We start from the raw sequence: 19,126 nt of genomic DNA on the forward strand, positions 1-19,126 counted from the left end.
TTACCATAGTTAGACATTTGTCGACTCAAATAAAAAATTTCAATCCTGGTATCAATGATGAGATTATTTCAAACCTTGTAATACTGACTTGATATCTATATTTTGCAAGGCTGATCACTACCTGATAGTTCAAACACATGTGCAGTGAAGTGATCATTATTTTGATCCCATTCAGTCAATGAATTTACAAATTATATATTATACTTTGTTATCTGTTTATGAATCTGAAATATCTATTTATAGAAATAGGTTCAACTACAATCATGAACAAAGGAAATCAAATTTTCAACTTGCCTAATTTCAGTTTAATGTTTTATTTAATAATTAAAAAAAAAATGCAAAATAAAAGTTATCTTCATCTTTCAGTGCTAACAAGCGCTTTGATTACCCGGTATTTAATTAATTCTTGATAAAACAAACTTTTTCGTAATAAGATTTTAGAAGGAGGTGAAGGACAAAATTTCCATATTAATATTTTTTTTTACCTTTCATATCCATGAACTGTGAAAAACAAAAACAAAATAATCCAAAACAAGTTAGCAAGAACAAAGTTTGTATCTTTGAAATTGTTTATTCTAGACCAAAAAAAACTTCCTTTTCAAAATATTTTTTCTGAATAATACTCTGGAAATATTGAGCTGGGAGGACAAAAATTAGAATTTCCTTTTTTGTGAGGCCTGCGCACAGTAAAACATGCGAGACTAATGCATGCTGCTTCTGGTGAAATCAATAACTTACATGTATTATGTTGTGATTAGGTCAGTTTATTGTGAACCACTAGTTGTAAATCAATGATATTTGGTATATATTGTATAAAAATTGGCACATCTTATTTCCCTAAAGATTATTTGGCCCTGCCCCTTCAGTTATGGTCTATTGACATTGAATGTTTGCATAGTTTACATATTAAGTAATTTGTAATGATTTCATTTTATGGGGAACCACTTGTGATAGGTTAATGAATTTTGGTATGCAGTTGTATTAGTATTGGCACATTTTATTTCTATGGAGATTATTTGTTCCCAACCTCTCTCTCATGGGTTATTGACTTTAAAGTTTTTCAATTTGTATTAGATTGTGATTAGGTAAGTGTATTGGGAACCACTATTTGAAGTTTAATAGTACATGTATTTGGTTTGTTATGCAGTTGTATTAGTATTGGCACATTTGATTTCTATGAATATTAGTTGGCCCTACCCTCTCAGTCATGGCATACACATTAAAGTATTGTCATTTCAATATCAACATTTGCTTTAACCCAGTGAGGATACCCTCTGATGGAATCATTATGTATTATGTTTTGATATATAAATTTCTTTGAAAGATAATCTCATCATAAAGTATAAGATAAGGGCAATAGTAGCAGATGGCTGTTCAATAGTCATAAATTGATTTTATTGAAACAAATCTGGGTCACAAAACAAAATTTATATAATTAGGGAACGCTAAATGAATTTATATATTTACATCAAGCCATAGAGCTGCCAGTTCAAATTTAGCTTTAAATTTTGTAAATATAAGTTAAAATATGACAAGATATAATTTCAATTATTGCACATTAATCAAGGATGAAGAATAAAGCAAAAATAAAGACATTATAGTTGTCTAATTGGCAATCATACAACACCTTCTTATGTTTAAATTAAGTCAAATTGTGTATATCCTTAACAGAAAGAAAACACATATTGAACTGTTATTTCTCTTTAATAGAAAAGAAGTAAAATTGATTTCTTTGTCGAGGTCAAAAATATGTGAACAGTCAGAGTTAAAACATGTTTATGCATTTTTTAATACCAACAAAAGTTAAACATTAACATAACATGATAAAGACAAATAGCAACGTCCTTGTTGAAGCAATACATAAAAACTCATATCCACATTCGAAATAGTTGTTAAATTTGCTAAATTATTAAGTGAATATACTGACAGATACAAAAAAAGCCTGGAAAAGAAAACGAGTAATGGACAAAAAATACCTTCTCATAACTGTTATTCAAATTTGTAAATTATACCGACAGAAATTGTTATGGTTTAACCTGATAAAGAAATAAATTATGTGCATCATAAAACACAAGCAGCTTAAGAGCCTTGTCGTAATAAAGATCACTTATATGTTTTGAATCTTCTAAAGTCAATACGACGTCAAGCGACTTTCCATCTGATGACAATAGCAAAATGTTGCCTTTAATGCCTACAAATAATTGACCATCTTCATATGTTGCAATGGATTCAATACAGCACGGTTTGTCAGGTTGAAACTTCCATTTCAATGTTCCTTTCAAATCATGACAATATACTAAATTATTCTTTGAAATGCTGAAAAGTCTATTTGAATCAGTTGAAATAAATGTATTACCCCATCGATTTGACGAAATAAAGATATATCGAATTACCTTCCCTGACAAATTCATTACAATAACCTTTTTTTCTTTTTCGTTTGAATCTACGGCAAATTTATCACCATATTCAACAACATACATTAATCCATCTGCATAAGCTATTTCATAGTCTGTATTACTTATAAACAACTCTATGGTTTTTTTCACAAGTCCTGTGCGAAGATCTAAAACATCTACAGAACGAAGACGGTATGAAACAGCTATTGTATTACAATCGATTAAAAACAGCCGATTAACATAAAGCACTTTTTCGAGTTTGATAGTTCTTTCGAAAGTTCCATCTACTTTAAAGATTTGCAATCCTTTGCCAATTTCGATCACAACAATAGTGTTACCAGCTATTACGCAATTTCTTAAAAGACCTTCAGTGTTGAATGGAATACACCTGTTCAGTTCCAACTTTACACTAGTAGGTACAAAAAAATCTACAAAATAATTAAAAACCATATCATTAACATTGTACGTAATAAAACATATGGACATAGTGAAAATATTTTTCTAAAGAGAAAGTAATTCTTTGAATGTTTTAGATGAATTACGTGCTTTTGATGGTCTATTCAAATAGGTTGACAGTAAGACTTTTCCACTTTTTATACTACACTTCCACACAGTCTTATTTTATTAATTTAAATAGTCTTTAAAAATACTGATTGACAATTGATTTGATGCAACTCATATAAAACCCTTTCCTCTAATGGGAAAGGTAAATACGCAAGATGTTTCAGTTTCACACGAGAAACTCTACACAAAGAATTACATTAAAAGAGACGAATTGCTTTTCTAAATTTTTATTTTTTTTCTGTTTTTTTTCTTTCTGACAGTGATGTGTCTGTGTTATTTATCACAATTAGTTCACTATGCCCGTTTCTGTGGTGACGTCTTCGCTTAAAATAAACGGAAAATGGTAAATTAGATTACTTAAAGACTTAAAGGGGCATTAGACGGGTTTTAAAAAGTAAAGTATGATTTTTTTTTGTAATTTTTAATGGAAATAATATTGAAATAATAATTTTTATTTTGCAGCCAGTTTTGTTCAATTATGTTAAAATAAGCGAAGAATCATCACTGATAAATTATTCACTTGCAAGTAAGCAATTCGACCTCATTGCATCCGTATTCATGTCTCAGAAATGAAATGTAAGGCTTATGTCCCACATTGACTTAATTCATATTTGAACAAAAATATACTCCGATTAAATTGCAAGGAAAGAAGATGTGATTGGTATACAGTGTACCTCTGGATTTTGGAGTTCTCAAATTGATGTTCACGTTTTCCCTTTCAACAGTGTTAACCTTAGCCTTGGTCAATATATTGGTCATTAGTTGGTTGATTTCTATGCTTAACTTCTCTGACTCATGTAAAACTTTTTTCGCTATTTCTGCAAATATGTATAGATCATCACTTGAAACGGATTTGATTCTTAACCCAGTGTCAATATTGCCACTTAAGCGTATTTGTTCGGCTGCTTTCATTATTTTTCTGGTGTTCCACGATGTTGGTACTTCTAACTGGAAAAGAATAGGAACAGTCTTTTGATCTGAAATAAAACAAAAAAATGGTGAAACGTTTTTTCTATTTTCTAAGAACAAGGGTAGATACTTCAATGTGTTTACGAGTCATAACTTTTAACAGCTCGATAATTTAACTATCTCGAATGGATGCATGCGATAATTTAAGAATCTTTATATGATAGTGCAAGAACATATGAAATTGAGAATGGAAATGTGGAATGTGTCTAAGAGACAACAACCATGCCAAAGGACAGAAAACTTCAACACAGCGAGAAAATCCGCTGACCCCTAAAATAAATATGTACTAGTTCAATGAAAATGGACGTCACACTAAACTCTAAACATTTAAAATAACTAAAATTTATAAAAAAAAAAAGAAGACTAACAAAGCTCAGAGGCTCCCTCCGTATGTAGTTTTTATATACCTTCTTCTTCTGTAGTTTCTTGTGGTTCAAATAGCTGGGTTACACCGTCACTTCCAAATACATTTATGAGGATTTCATCAACAGCTGTGTTAAGGGTTTCTGTAAACATTCGAAAATAAAATCATCATAGATACCAGGATTAAATTTTGTATTTACGCCAGACGCGCATTTCGTCATTAAAAGACTAATCAGTGACGCTCGAATAAAAAAAGTTAAAAAGCCGAATAAAGTACGAAGTTGAAGAGTATTGAGGACAATTTTACGAAAGAAATTATTGCAAATAAAATCGCATATGAAATAAACATGGAAGTTAGTTACATGTGATAAAACAAACGAATAATTTCAGATTCATAGACAAAATCAAAATAGTCAAGGGTACTTTGATCATGAAGAATACAATGTTCAATACATCATTTTTTTGCAACGTCATAGGTTTTTTTTTGTCATTTCCTTATGTATGACCTATACAGACAATCAGGTTATATCGGGTTTGATATGCCTGGTTATATATTGTGTTTCATTAAAAGAAATTGTCCAGAAACTGTTTTTCTATTTTCTGCTGCAACTAGATTCGAAGGTATAAAAAAATAGGGCTTTACAAAGACCTCCCCACAATTCATGTCTTTCCAAAAGTGGAAATCGTGGAAATGTAAACAAAGAAAGGAAATATCAGTACCGCTACTGTGAGTTCTACTTTTTACCATAGCCCAGTGAAGAAAGAACACACCATAACTACAACAAATAGACACGATTATAAACCATTCGAACAGAATACTGATTCAGAAGCCATTACTGCATTTGTGAATATCTGGGAAAACCTATGCCCGAAATAAGAAGGTTCGCAGGCGATTCATTGGAGCTAAGAAAATTTGTGCGACAATTCACTGTTAAAAAAGTACAAACCAGTGATACTGAAGACGAGAAAAAGAACTTTTTGGAACAGTTTACTTTAGGAGAAGCACAAAACGTGGTTTCAGTTTTTAGTCATTTTAGTGGTAAATATGCTTATCGAGCAGCGACGGATGAAATTGAATAAAGATATGGCAACAGGGAAGTTATAGCCAATGCCTTCATTAAGAAAGCAAGCGACTGACTAAAGCAGGTGATTCGTAAGGTTCGGATGAGTTTTCACCTTTTTAATAGAAAGTGAAAATGCAGTACATAGTATCATAAAGTTCTGAGAAGATATATAAACAATATTAGGTCAATGTCAGAAAAATATAAACTTTTTTGTATGAGGCTGAGAAACCGAGCCCTTCCCTAGTTTTGTGCCGAATACAAAAAAGGTTTATATTTTTATGAAAACTGGTTCTACTGTATTGACAAGAGAAATTGGAAAACTGTTTAATTGTAGAAGATGATACTGATAATGATTATTGATTGAAATTGGGTAAAAATATTATAAACAATATACCTTAACAGACAGTATGTCTAATGTCTGAAACATATGACATTTTTTTAAACCAATTAAGTTTACTATGATAGTTTATAAGATAATTGTCTTCTTGTATGAGCACAATTAAAGGGCCAGTACATTGCGATCATCTTATTTAATATCAACACTAACATGCATGTATTACTGTCCCGAGTAGAATGTAATTGAAGCTAATTCTAAAGTCATGTTTTCGAAGTTATAGTTAAATACCATTGTCAATCATGGCCAACCACTACTGTATTTTTGTTATATATATGAGTCAAATAATAAGTGTATTTCATAGGAGTTTCTGAGTGAACTATAATAAGAATATGTTGACCATTTATTTATGACATTTGAGATGCAATAAATTGTGAAAAGAGAAAACATAGAAATGATTAATATAAATACATAGAGACATGATATGTATACAAACTAGGAATGTCAATTCGGGGAAGATTAACTAATCGATTATTCGTTGGAATTACAGAGCGACACTTGAGGACTCGCTCGGTAAAACTTTAATTTACAAAATAGAAACACAAAATTATACCCATTTCATGTATTGTGGGTCGGTTACATACGTAAAATACTCAACATTATATAATAACCTAGGACTAGATAACAGTGTAAAGAATTTAATACCATAATAAATAGCTTATTGGTGACTTTAATCTCTTTCTGAGGGTCGACGCAGGGTGTAACGAATATGTTCTTTATTTAAAAATATTATCTTGTCATCTTTTTCTGGAGCGAGGTGATTTCTCAACTTTGTTAGGAAAGTAATAGTTCTGCTGATAAAAATGTATTTACTGACGGTATAGAGTTTGGGGAATGACTAGGATAAGCTAAAAGTGTAAGCCTTTATAAAAGTGCTATTTTTCAAAGTCTACCTCTGTTTGCATGAATTTCAAATAACAGTTAAACGCAAACATTCGAATCAGATTTTAATTTAAATAATGTTTATTGATATTTAATTTCCCGGGAGTTTAAGCTTACAAAACATCAACAATATTCTAACAGGAAACCGATTAGTCGAGGACTATTTTTGTACTAGATACTCGGTGCTACCAAGCAATACTCGAGTAATCAAGTACTCGTTGACATCCCTAATATAAACAGATTATAAAAAAAAGATTGCCCGCACGTTTTTCATCATCTAGCTATAAGTACGGCGAGCCTGAAGTGTCACTTTGCTATTAAGATCAACGAAAGTTCCGAGTATTAGGTGAGGTTCATTAACTAGACCTGCATGACTTCTCAATCTTTAATAAATTACATATTTTCAAACCGGTCAGTTACTAGTTTTTATAAGACAGTAATAATAGTTGAAATTCAAAGCCGACATGTTATCTTACCAATTTTTTGAAATACCTCTCCACACATCATTTCAATTGACCCACTCGTATTTCCAGGGTGAATTTCACACAGTTCTACTGTATTTGCTTTCATTTCTTCCATTTGCATTCGCTTTCGATAATAAAAATAAAAGTCAATGCAAAGTGATATATGTTATCAAATAAAAACAATATAAGCTACATTAGAAACAATTGTACAAAAAATATAGAATGAACTGACATTTGTGATGAGTTGAATGACAAGTTGTTGCATCTGTGCATTCGGGTATACTAATTCAGGATTTGATAGAAGCCAGAGTATTTTCTTTACAGTTTTACATTCGCTAACTTATTTGCTGCCGACGATTGAAATTTTACCCTTCTATTTGTCATAGTACATGGCTTTCCGAGCACTGTAAAATCCTGTACGCGAATGACTTTACAATGTATAATATATATTTTTTTGGTACACCATTCGTCTTGCCACTATAAAACATGTACTGTGTTGTAAAACGAGATAAAGACGACAAGGAAAATCATAATTTGACTAACGAAAACTATCTGTTGCTATAATCTAGTTGACCACGTGCTTTGGAATGTTGTACAGTACAGGTGGAGTTGTCATGATGTCACAGAGCAGGGTTTAGAATACCGATGAGGGAACGAAAATAAACCAATTTGCGTGAGATCTAACATTGTTGGGCTAAATTTAAGAATTATTTGTTTAAAAAATTATTATATTATACTGTAAGCATGGTTCATTATTGAATCAAGACTGTGCATATGTAATTAAGATCTCTGTTTTTTTCCATAACAATTAAATTCGCTTATAATAAATGTCACACCTTTCGGTAACACAACCACCTGCAGTGACATGTTACAAAATTGGCTTACTAATTGGTATCATAACCCAACCATGTTTGCCTATAAGTTTAAAATTAAAATAAAAATAAATCACATTGACACGGATATCTGTAATGATCAAAACCTTCATTATCAAGTATGTCCTAATGCGTATAATTTACGTTACTTGGACCTTCTCTGAATTATATGTTTTTCGTTTGTTGTACCCATATCTATTTGTATTCGATTACCTGGTAGTCAACTAAGTTTATGTTGTCTACATCAGTACCCAGCCTCGTCACAAAAAAGATTTTTTCGAGGCAATTATATATGAAATATGGTGCAATTTGAGTAACTGTTTTGTTCTTTAAACAATTCTATTCAGTTTATTTTCGACTAAGCCATAAGATTTCTACTAATTGTACCTTATACCAAATTGAATTAATAAATCTAAATGTCTAAAAATGTATGAATAGTACCTCGAATTCAGTACATTTACTTTTCCAATAGTCTCGACATAATTTCTCATGCTGCAACACTTGATCAGAAATTACGACTAGTTGCTTCAGTTTTTCTATTTCCCCATTGATGTCCTTTGCGAATTCAGCGGATATTAGGTTGGCTATACCCATTATTGATCCTTCTAATTGTTGCCATCTGCGGCTAAATTTGTCATCTGTCATTTCTTGTATATCAGAATGATGAAAAATTTCATTTCTAAGTTTGGTTATTGTTCTCATCCACACTTCAAGTCCGAGCGCCTGCTTTCCACATCTCTTAATCAAATGGTTTGATAGTGTTATATCGAGAACTCTTACACTGACATTTTGTACAGCAGAATAACAGCAGATACAGTTTTGAGATAGTTTTCCCCTCGAATATTTTTGATGATCCGATAAAGATTTGTTTTCATCACATTGATATAACATCCGAAATTGTTTATCCGAAATTAGCTTTTCTCCCTTTATTTTCGTTATCCTACATTCACAGCATGGTGTTATTTTATACAGATGGAAGATGCAGTGTTTTGCTGTATTAGTGTTCAGATATGACTCAAAATTGTACGATCCTATAACTTGCTCTTCTATGTACTTCCAAAGAACGACGTATGATACATCAACGATCAGCGCTACTAATTTAAAGTAGTTATTTCTTTGAGATGAGTCCTTCGAATCTGATTATTAAAAAAAGAGATTAAGCATTTAGTTGCATCTATACAAGTACTAGTTATCGTTTCACTACAGTTTTCCAATTTATAGTTTCAAATGAGGCTAAAAATGGAGAAGAATTAATTTCTATTAGTCCCAGGGAAACTGACAATGCCATGAACACGAAAAACGACCTTAAGGCAAGAACATTTTGTAAAATACGTAAAAAACTAAAGACTGCACGAATCCCGTAAAAATGGGATGGATTTCAGGTGCTCCGGTAGGGTTAGCATATACTTCTGCGCAGTTAAAACCTTTTGTGTCGCTCTTTGAAGAAAAGTAAGAATAATTGTCTCATTCTGTGTTGTCACAACCGAAGACATGAGAACAGGGCCGTCGTTACGACAATTGTGACACATCATTCTATTTATATTCTATAACGCGCATCCAACTTGTGATGATTGCATCTCTTACTATTGTGGTTCAATTGGTCCATCGTAAGACTTAAATGTCACATTTTATCAAATAAATGATGATATGAACAGCAGCATCTGGAGTATTGTATCAACTATGATGTATATACTCTATGCAGCTGGGATGTTTCACTTTTGTAAAGTAGTAATTAAGGTTTGTATTTAACCAATCCTCGTCGTCCATTTTTTAATATGAGTCAAAATATAAGACACTTAAAAGTATATATGGTATCTTTATTTCAAAATCGTTGGAATGGATGCTTCAAACATACTTGCAGTAACCAAGCTTTGGAATATTGAGGACATAGCTATGAAGCGGAATGCGACTGAAATGTTGAGCCTCAGGAATGATTTTTAAATGTTCTAACATTAATTCAATGTTTCGTTATTAAAAGAGAAACTCAGTTGAACTGTTCGAATGGACAGTTTTGCTTGTATAATCAGCTTCATACTAACAAAATTATGAATATATCAAAAATTGTTGTCTCCTGGTTGATATTGGGAAATACTGTTGATCTAAATTGTGTTTAAAGCTTATCAAAGATATCATATTAAGTCTTATAAATTGGCACTCAAGAAACGCATTTTAAAGCGTCCGCATCGAAATATACTCAAACAATATCAAATATAGCGAATGCCCATCATGCATTGGATTAGAGAAAACTGCGTTCTGAATAATCCAACATAATATAGACATGTCAGCAGAGTGGCAATACAACTGAGATGGTGCTACTCTCAGAAACTTAAAATCAGCAAGTCAAGTTAGTTGATTGCGGACACAATTTATCAAAGGTTACAGGCAAATAATTTGATACCCCAGTGTTTAGTTTGGAAATTATTGCCAAAATAAGTAAACTCAATGTTGAATATAAATGCCATAATTTTTCTAAAAGATTAATTCCCGAGAAGGGAATGAAAGAGGAGCGAAAGATACACTCAAACTCATAGATCGAAAATTAACTGACAACGCAATGGCTAAAAAGATAAAGACAAACAGACGACAGTTCACAAGACACAACAAAGAAAACTGAAGACTAACATCCCGAACCCCAACAAACACTAAATGATTTAAAGTGTTCCGGACGGGAAAGCAGATCCTGCTCCCCATTAGGCACCCGTCGTGTTGCTTATGTTATTAAAAACCCGGTAAATAGTCTTATTTTGGTAGGTCCCATCGTGAAAAGGGAACAGCATTGTAGAAAGGAACATTTTCTCAATTGAAACGAAATATATTTACCATTTATAGCTACTTTGTACTGGTACTTGAAAACATACAAGACTACACAATACCCTGCATATATGCAAAACGTCAATGGCATGATGAAAGGGAAAAGCCATAAAAGGACTCCAGAAATAGGTATTAAACCGACATATAAAATCTTGTCCATATTGGTGATCAGGATCTGAAAAAAAAAGGTCATCTTTAAGTATATAAATACCTATCATATCTAAAAATATATCTTTTAAAAATATTAACATTCTAATTTTTGTTCATATCTATAACCCTATCGTACCTATTTTTTGGGAGACATCGTAATGTTTTTTCACTTAATCGACATGTCTGTCCGACAGTATTCACCTTACCTCGACCTCATTTCATGGATCAGTAATCAAAGGTTAAAGTTACAAGATTAGGTCCGTTTCTCATACAAAATAAGCGGTAGGTGGTATATTGAATGATTGTAAGGGGTACATGTCAGTCTGATATGTTTCATTTGACCTTAAACTCATTTTATGGTTTATTGGTTTATGTTAACTGTTTGTGTTTTGGTCTGTTTTCAAAATAAAAATAACAATAAGTCAGCTATAATTGGTGTATGGAACAATTTTAAGATGTACATGTCTGACTGGCAGGTATTATCTGACCTTCTTTTTCATGGTATTATAATTGGTCAATGTTGAGGTTTTTTTCTATATGTCAAGTACTATCTTTAATAGGTCAATTATATTAAGTGTATGCAATGATTTGAAGGGGTATGCGTCTGTATGGCCTGGCATTATCATAGAACATTGATAATGTTAAGTTTATGTGATACTTATAGTAAAATCGTTATGTTACAACCTTTCAACATAAGTTTAACCATAAGTAAAACAGGCGAGACATTTCAACGTGTGCTCTCTTGTTTTGAAATAAGATATTCTTTTAGAAAAAATAGATTTTTAAATCAAAAGGTGTCCACTGTCTTTAAAAATAGTATAATGTTGACGAAAAGCATTGACATACACCTAACTCAACGTTTATAAGTGTAAAAATTCTGAAAATGACATGCAATGTTCTTTAATCTTGTGACGTTGTATGAATTATATGCACCCTAACAAATTATCTAGTAAATAGCGACAAAACGCACCGATCGGAATAGTGACAAAATATCCAAACGACGAATGATTCTTTCATAATCGCACAAGTCTGCATGTAAACACCGTTCCACATATATTGGTACTTTACCGTAATATATAGTCTAGTAATTGACAACAAACGATTTTTCTTTAACTTTTTATCGCCTGAATCGATCTGTTGTGCTTGTTATTTTAGCTTGTTCAGATTGATTTAAAGTAACACTTACCTCTGATCTTTTATAAAAAAAAATATTTGTCAACCTATTGTATGTTAGAATCACTCCTGTGAAAGCTATCTGTTTATAACTATTGTGAGCTTCTTCAACTTGTTCAAGGTGGTAAAGTTAGTAACCGAATGTATACACATATTACAGAACACAATAGCATATGAAAGAAGTTAAAAACCTCATTGAATTTTTAAATGTACGGGTCAAATGTAGAGATTAATACACAGGTATAACATTACTAAAGTATTGACAAAAAAACACGGAAATACAAGGTAAATGAGAAAAAAGAGAAGTAACAAAAACATTTAAAAAAGTCGTACGCTGATTTTTATCAATCAGAATTTCTAAATGATTACCTTATGTTTGAAATCAATTTTTCAAGTCTTGCATTCTGATACCACATTTTATATTCTTTAATAATTTTGAAAATCAATTAATTTACTTGTACTAACAACTATGCATGTTGCCCAATCAATTCATTTGAATAAAATTCTGTTTAAACTAAACTAAACAACAATGCCATGATAATTGAGTGTTTATGAAAAGGTTCGTCCTGATTAAGTTATAATATAGGAAAACACATCAGTAAATTTGAGCATTTATGACAATTTAACATTTCCCAACCAATATAAGGCGTTTAAAAAACTTCATTTTGATCATTTTACCGGATGTCATGGTGGTCCTGTAACATACTTTACTCGGTTTTGTTACATAACTATTAAGTGTTTCAAAACACCTATCCTACCTCCATGACAAATATGCTGTTGTCCCCGCAACAACATAGTGTTTGTGTGAAAAACTCATTACATTAACTCTCAGCAATTCACTTGGGAACTCAATATATATCCTCACGACACTTACCAAAGAGGAAATCCTGGATAATCATAGGTCTGTTCTATGTTCCTTTGGAATTTCAACCAAAGATGATGAACTGGATCTTCCATCACTGTTTTGGATACCTAAACTACATAAGTGTCCTTACAAACAACGGTATATTGCTGGGTCTTCCAAGTGCTCCACGAAACCTCTTTCTAAATTATTAACATCTATTTTATCAGCAATCAAAGACGGGCTTCAAAGTTATTGTGAAACTGCTTATTCTAGAGGTGGCGTGAATCAGATGTAGATACTTAAAAATTCCAAAGATCTTTTAGAGTACATACAATCTAACTCTCTTTCATCTTGTAACAGTATTAAAACATTTGACTTTTCTACTCTTTACACAAGTATTCCACGTTCCAAACTAAAAGACAAATTGAAAGAGTTGGTATTGCTTTGCTTCATAAAAAAGAATGGCCAACGTAGATACAAGTATCTTGTCTTAGGGAGGGATAAATCCTACTTTGTAAAGGATCACTCTGATTAAAACAAAAAATTCTCTGAAACTGGTATTATCAAGATGCTTGATTTCTTGTTTGACAACATATTTGTTAAATTCGGAGGACGTTTTTCAGCAGACTTCCGGCATTCAAATGGGAACAAACTGTGCCCCTTTACTTGCCGACTTGTTTCTTTATTATTATGAGGCTGACTTCATGCAGGAACTTATTAGGACGAAAGATAAGAAGTTAGCAATAGAGATGATTTCAGCTTTCCAATTGTGAACTTTGCATTTTTAAGTAGCAACATTCCAGCAGCACCTGCATACGGGGTATATATCTCCCAATTGATACGATATCCCAGTGCTTGCATTTCCTATTATGATTTTCTTAATAGAGGGTTGCTGCTCACAAGGAAGCTATTAAACCAAGAGTTCCAAATGGTGAAGTTAAAATCATGCCTTCGTAAATTTTTCGGACGCCATCACGAGTTGGTTGACCGTTATGGAATAACCGTTTCACAAATGATATCGGATATGTTCCTTACGTCATAACTACAATCCCCTTCCCCTTTTCATGAACGTGACCTAACGAATTAGACTATTTACCGGATTTGTTATCATATAAGCAACACGAAAGGTGCCACATGTGGAGCAGGATCTGCTTACCCTCCCGGAGCACCTGAGATCACCCCTAGTTTTTGGTGGGGTTCGTGTTGTTTATTCTTCAGTTTTCTATGTTGTGTCATGCATGTGTACCATTGTTTGTCTGTTTGTCTTTTTCATTTTTAGCCATGGCGTTGTCAGTTTATTTTAGATTTATGAGTTTGACTGTTCCTTTGGTATCTTCCGTCCCTCGTTTACTCGGTTTTGTTACATAACTATTCAGTGGTTTGATTTTGTAGCCATATATAGTTATCAAAGGTACGAGGATTATAATTTAGTACGCCAGACGCGCGTTTCGTCTATACAAGACTCATCAGTGACGCTCATATCAAAATATGTATAAAGCCAAACAAGTACAAAGTTGAAGAGCATTGCGGATCCAAAATTCCAAAAAGTTGTGTCAAATACTGCTAAGGTAATCTATGCCTGGGATAAAAAAAATCCTTAGTTTTTGGAAAAATTCAAAGTTTTGTAAAAAGGAAATTTATAAAAAAATGACCACATTATTGATATTCATGTCAACACCGAAGTGTTGACTACTGGGTTGGTGATACCCTCGGGGACGAAACGTATACTTCTTAATTATTTGAATTAATACGCGATCATAATAGTCTATCAGTAAATTAGTTTATTAAGTAAATGGTATGACTAGATATAATTTAATTTATAATGTCACTGAATATTAATGTTTATTTGATCACAAGTGATTACATTGGTTTATTCTCCAAAATAAAAAGGGCAAAGAAATAAGCGACCCGTTCCTTATGAAACAAGGCGTCACCTTTCTTTTAAAACACGTTATAAATCGATGATCTTAAGCCCCAGTCCCACTAGACCACGATCGCACCACGCTCACCGCGATCTAAAATAAATTTAGATCGTGGTGAGGTCGCGGTATGAGCGGCATGAAAATGTAAATTTTCGTTGCTTTCACGATGCTACTACGTCCTCTCTACGCTTCTACAAAGATCCCGCTACGATTATACCACGTTCTCACGGCGCTTATTTTGCGACCTCACTACGTTTATCAAGATCTTTCTACGCTCTTCACGTTCTTACTACGACCATATCATGAGTTATCCGATTTATTCATTGCAACACGATCTTACTACGATTATTACACGTTCTTACCACGATTATACTACGTTCATAGCGCGATCTTCCTACGTTCTCAGCAATAACGTCAACACCGTGTTCCATATCAATACAGTTCAATTCCTTCTTTTTCTGATTAAATCGTAGATTTCTCGGAAACAATACAGTCATGCCACCAAAATCTAACAGAACACGTGGGCATGGTGGTAGGAGTTGATGTAGAGGCAGAGGGAGCAAAGTAACGAATTCTGATCAAGCAGAGATGTCGGACCGACCAATCCAACCTAAATTACAACCTATTGCTGGTCCATGAAGCACGATATTTTAGTGAACGATAGCAGAGATGATATAGATGTATCAATATATATAGGAAGATGTGGTATGAGTGCCAATGAGACAACTCTCCATCCAAGTAACAATTTATAAAAGTAAACCATTATAGGCCAAGGTACGGCCTTCAACACGGAGCCTTGGCTCACATCAATCAGCACGTTATAAAGGACCCAAAATATTACTAGTGTTAAACCATTTAAACGGGAAAACCAACGGTCTAATCTATATAAAAACGAGAAGCATGGTTGAGCCGTTAGAGCAAATGGATAATTACATTCAAACAAACAAAGTCTAGGGAGCTTTTTTTATATATTTTATGTGAAAATGACAATGAGAATGATGGTCGTAGTGTGAACGTAGTCAGGTCGTAAGAAGAGCGTGATGAGGACGGCAAGGGCGTGCTAGAACCGTACTATGGTCGTGAACAGCGTGGTATAGTCGTAGTGGAAGCGTAGTTGGGTCGCAGTGAGAACGTGATGGTCATATTGAGGTCGTGATAACGTCGCTGTGAGATCGTAGCGCAATCTCTCCAAATAGAATCACACTTTCGCTACGTCTCGCTACGATTGTACAGCGACCTTTGCGATCTTACTACGATCTTAGTGCGCTCTCACTACGCTTCTTCTACGACCTGATTTCGCCACGACCGCACCACGATTGTTTTGAACATGTTCAAAGTTGGCCACGCTCTTCATGATCTTGAAGACCTCACCACGACCGTGATACGACTTTACTGCGATCTACACTACGATCATCAAATTTGCATTTTTTTCACAGATCGTAGTGCGATCGTGGCCCAGTGGGACTAGGGTATTATCAATGTACTACAGGATAATGTATTTGGGCTTACATTATTATTTACATAGTGTGCTAGTGACCTAATACGGTATATAAGGGGTCAGTAAGTTCCATATAAGGTGAGAGCGAAGCTTCGATTTACCGAAGCAATCTTAATACATTTATTAAAAGTAACATCTCTTTTTATGCCCCATTTATGGTCATTAGATTTCTGGTCTGTGTGTCTGTTTTTTCATCCGTCCGTCCGTCTGTCCTTCTGTTCGTCCGTCTGTCCCGCTTCAGGTTAAAGTTTTTGGTCAAGAGAGTTTTTGATGAAGTTGAAACTTAGTATACATGTTCCCTATGATATGCTCTTTCTAATTTTATGCCAAATTAGGGTCTTAAATCATTTTCCCGGTCCACTGAACATAGTAAAAAAAGTGCGGATTGGGCATCCGTGTACTAGGAACACATTCTTGTTTTATTTATAGTGTTTTGGTGTAAGAGAGGGGCTAAAGATACCAGAGGAACAGTCAAACTTATAGATAGAACATAAACTGACAACGCTATGGATAAAAAGGAAAAAGACAAACAAACAAATAATATTATACAAGAAACAACATAAACAACTAAAGACTGATTAACACAAACACCACCCAAAAACTGGGGGTGATCTCAAGTGCGTTGAAAGGGTAAGCAGATCCTGCTCCACGTGTGGCACCCGTCGTGTTGCTCATGTTATTATTAACCCGGTAAATAGTCTAATTCGGTAGGTCAAATTCATGAAAAGGGGAAGGGATTGTATTTACGAAGTAAGGAACATATCCGCTATAATCTGTGAAATGGTTATTCCATAACGGTGAACCAACTCGTGATGGCGTCCGTAAAATTTACGAAGGAATGACTTCAACTTCATCATTTGGAACTCTTGGTTTAATAGCTTCCTTGTGAGCGACAACCCTCTATCATAGAAATCGTAATATGAAATACAAGCCTAAGTGTAACATAAAAACCGTAAGTCATACTGGTATAGAAACTTCTTTTGATGTGAGGTATTTGGTCCATAAGGAGAATTGGAGGTCGATGTTATGTTATAAAGAAACAGATTTTTTTTAAAAGTTTTGATCCGTGATCATTGAAATAGAGGATTAAGGTGAAAAGCGACATTTGATATTGTCGATTTTTATCGTTGTTTGTTATTGCTATTACACCCAAACCGAAAGATACAAAGAAGGAAAAGGACCAAATTTCGACACATTATCGGAAGTATTTGATACATTTATTTTAACCAATCCGACTTATAAGAATAACAATCCTTTGTTACTTGAATCCATAATTTAGTTGTTTTAACTTCATACAAGGTAAATAATGAATCGACAGTGCCTTTTACAGTTGGTAAGAGACATATGACCGGGAACATAGTAAACTGAAAGATAATTTATGTAGCTATTTTATAATCATTTCATACAAGAACACTATTTTTCATATGAACGTACGACTGATCATTTGAATGGCTCTCATTTGATTATTACCAAATGTTGTACAAAATGAATTTCCTTACATGTAATGTACAAGCACTATTGCTGCTCCCTTTGTATGTGTTTATATTCTCCTGGAAGTCGATGTCAATTGGCCGTTTCAGAATCTAAAGCATCATGGGTAATTTCATTGTTCGTACCCCAAAGTGAAAATAACGTTACGTCATTGGTTGAATTTCGATTGTTTAGGACGTTTTAAACCAATCAAAACGCTTTGGTGTACGCTTTTGAAAATATTACCCAGGATGCATTAGATTCTGAAACGGCGAATTAACGATAGAGTGTCAATAAGCTTTTCAAAGAAAAACGCATCGAACTCAAAACAATTATAACGTGTTATTTTCATTTTTTCGTTAAGTCCTACTGTAAAATATTACAGAATAAATATTATATAGCACCGATAAACAAAATAGATATGATTTTTTATTGAGTTTATTGATTTGTGAAACCATCATTTTCAGGACAGAAAATAAGTTTACTTTTCACTTTTGTATAACATTTATACTCATGACAGCAATCAAATAAATAGTCCACTGAAAAGTGGCACTTGTGAATTTATGAAATAAGACAACTTGGATCATAACATATTACAGAGGAAATGAGAACAAAGGGAACCACAAAGTAATGAAACTTAAATTATATAAGTCATGAAAGCATCACCAACTACATTGAGTCGTCGAGGTATGACATTTTAATGGTCTTAAAGATGAGAAAGAAAAAAAATCGATTTACGCACTGAAAAACCAAAATGATATACTTGTAAATGGAGAATGTGTCTATGGGATACAGATGAAGGCCCCGCTTGCGTATAGCATTATAAAGGGACATAATTCAAGAATAACAAAAGTGACGCTACCAAAATTCATACTTGATCTGAGTTTTATGGTATTAAGTAGTTGTGTTTAAGTTTTACAATATTTGGCTCAGGCAAACTAGTTAGAGAACGGAAACCAATTTTAGTAAAACCATGCCAACAGGTCTAAATTGCTTAGACGCAATGCGAACATCCACTCACTTACTTTGGGAATAACATGCTAGTAGTCTTTTAACTTCTGATTTCTAATTATTTGTATTCTACTGCCAATAAGGGAAAGGGTCATTTAGTGCTACGCATAACAACAACCCAACATATTCCATTAAAAGTTTCAAGACCTTGTATGAAAATTTGCAAAAATAATTTAAAGTGCCTCTCACAGCTATACTCTTCATTTTTTCTTTTTTCGTTTTATGTTATGTGAAGACAGATGTTTGGTTTCAGATGATACCTTTTGTTAGCTATTATTC

At 33.2% G+C, this 19,126-nt stretch overlaps 1 protein-coding gene across 1 annotated transcript; it reads right to left on the reverse strand.

Moving 5' to 3' along the window:
- Positions 1-1,588: 1,588 nt before the first annotated feature.
- On the reverse strand, positions 1,589-10,950 carry LOC139501139 (uncharacterized). The gene is made up of 6 exons (XM_071290125.1): positions 10,789-10,950; positions 8,410-9,104; positions 7,109-7,220; positions 4,337-4,435; positions 3,635-3,937; positions 1,589-2,824 (listed from the first exon to the last, which is right to left on the reverse strand). The coding sequence occupies exons 1-6, from the start codon at positions 10,937-10,939 to the stop codon at positions 2,025-2,027; spliced, it is 2,160 nt and encodes a 719-aa protein (XP_071146226.1). The 5' UTR covers positions 10,940-10,950; the 3' UTR covers positions 1,589-2,024.
- Positions 10,951-19,126: the final 8,176 nt, after the last annotated feature.

This window comes from Mytilus edulis, chromosome 13 (assembly GCF_963676685.1).
Source record: "Mytilus edulis chromosome 13, xbMytEdul2.2, whole genome shotgun sequence".
NCBI classification, from domain to species: domain Eukaryota; kingdom Metazoa; phylum Mollusca; class Bivalvia; order Mytilida; family Mytilidae; genus Mytilus; species Mytilus edulis.

What these genes read in the sequence shown, in the direction of transcription:
- LOC139501139 (XM_071290125.1), bottom strand. Translation starts at nt 10,939, where the DNA reads ATGGACAAGATTTTATATGTCGGTTTAATACCTATTTCTGGAGTCCTT. An exon ending in AGAGGTATTTCAAAAAATTG is followed by an intron (nt 4,436 to 7,108) that starts GTAAGATAACAT and finishes GAATGTTTACAG; the next exon opens with AAACCCTTAACACAGCTGTT. An exon ending in GAGAACTCCAAAATCCAGAG is followed by an intron (nt 2,825 to 3,634) that starts GTACACTGTATA and finishes ATTATTTTGTAG; the next exon opens with ATTTTTTTGTACCTACTAGT.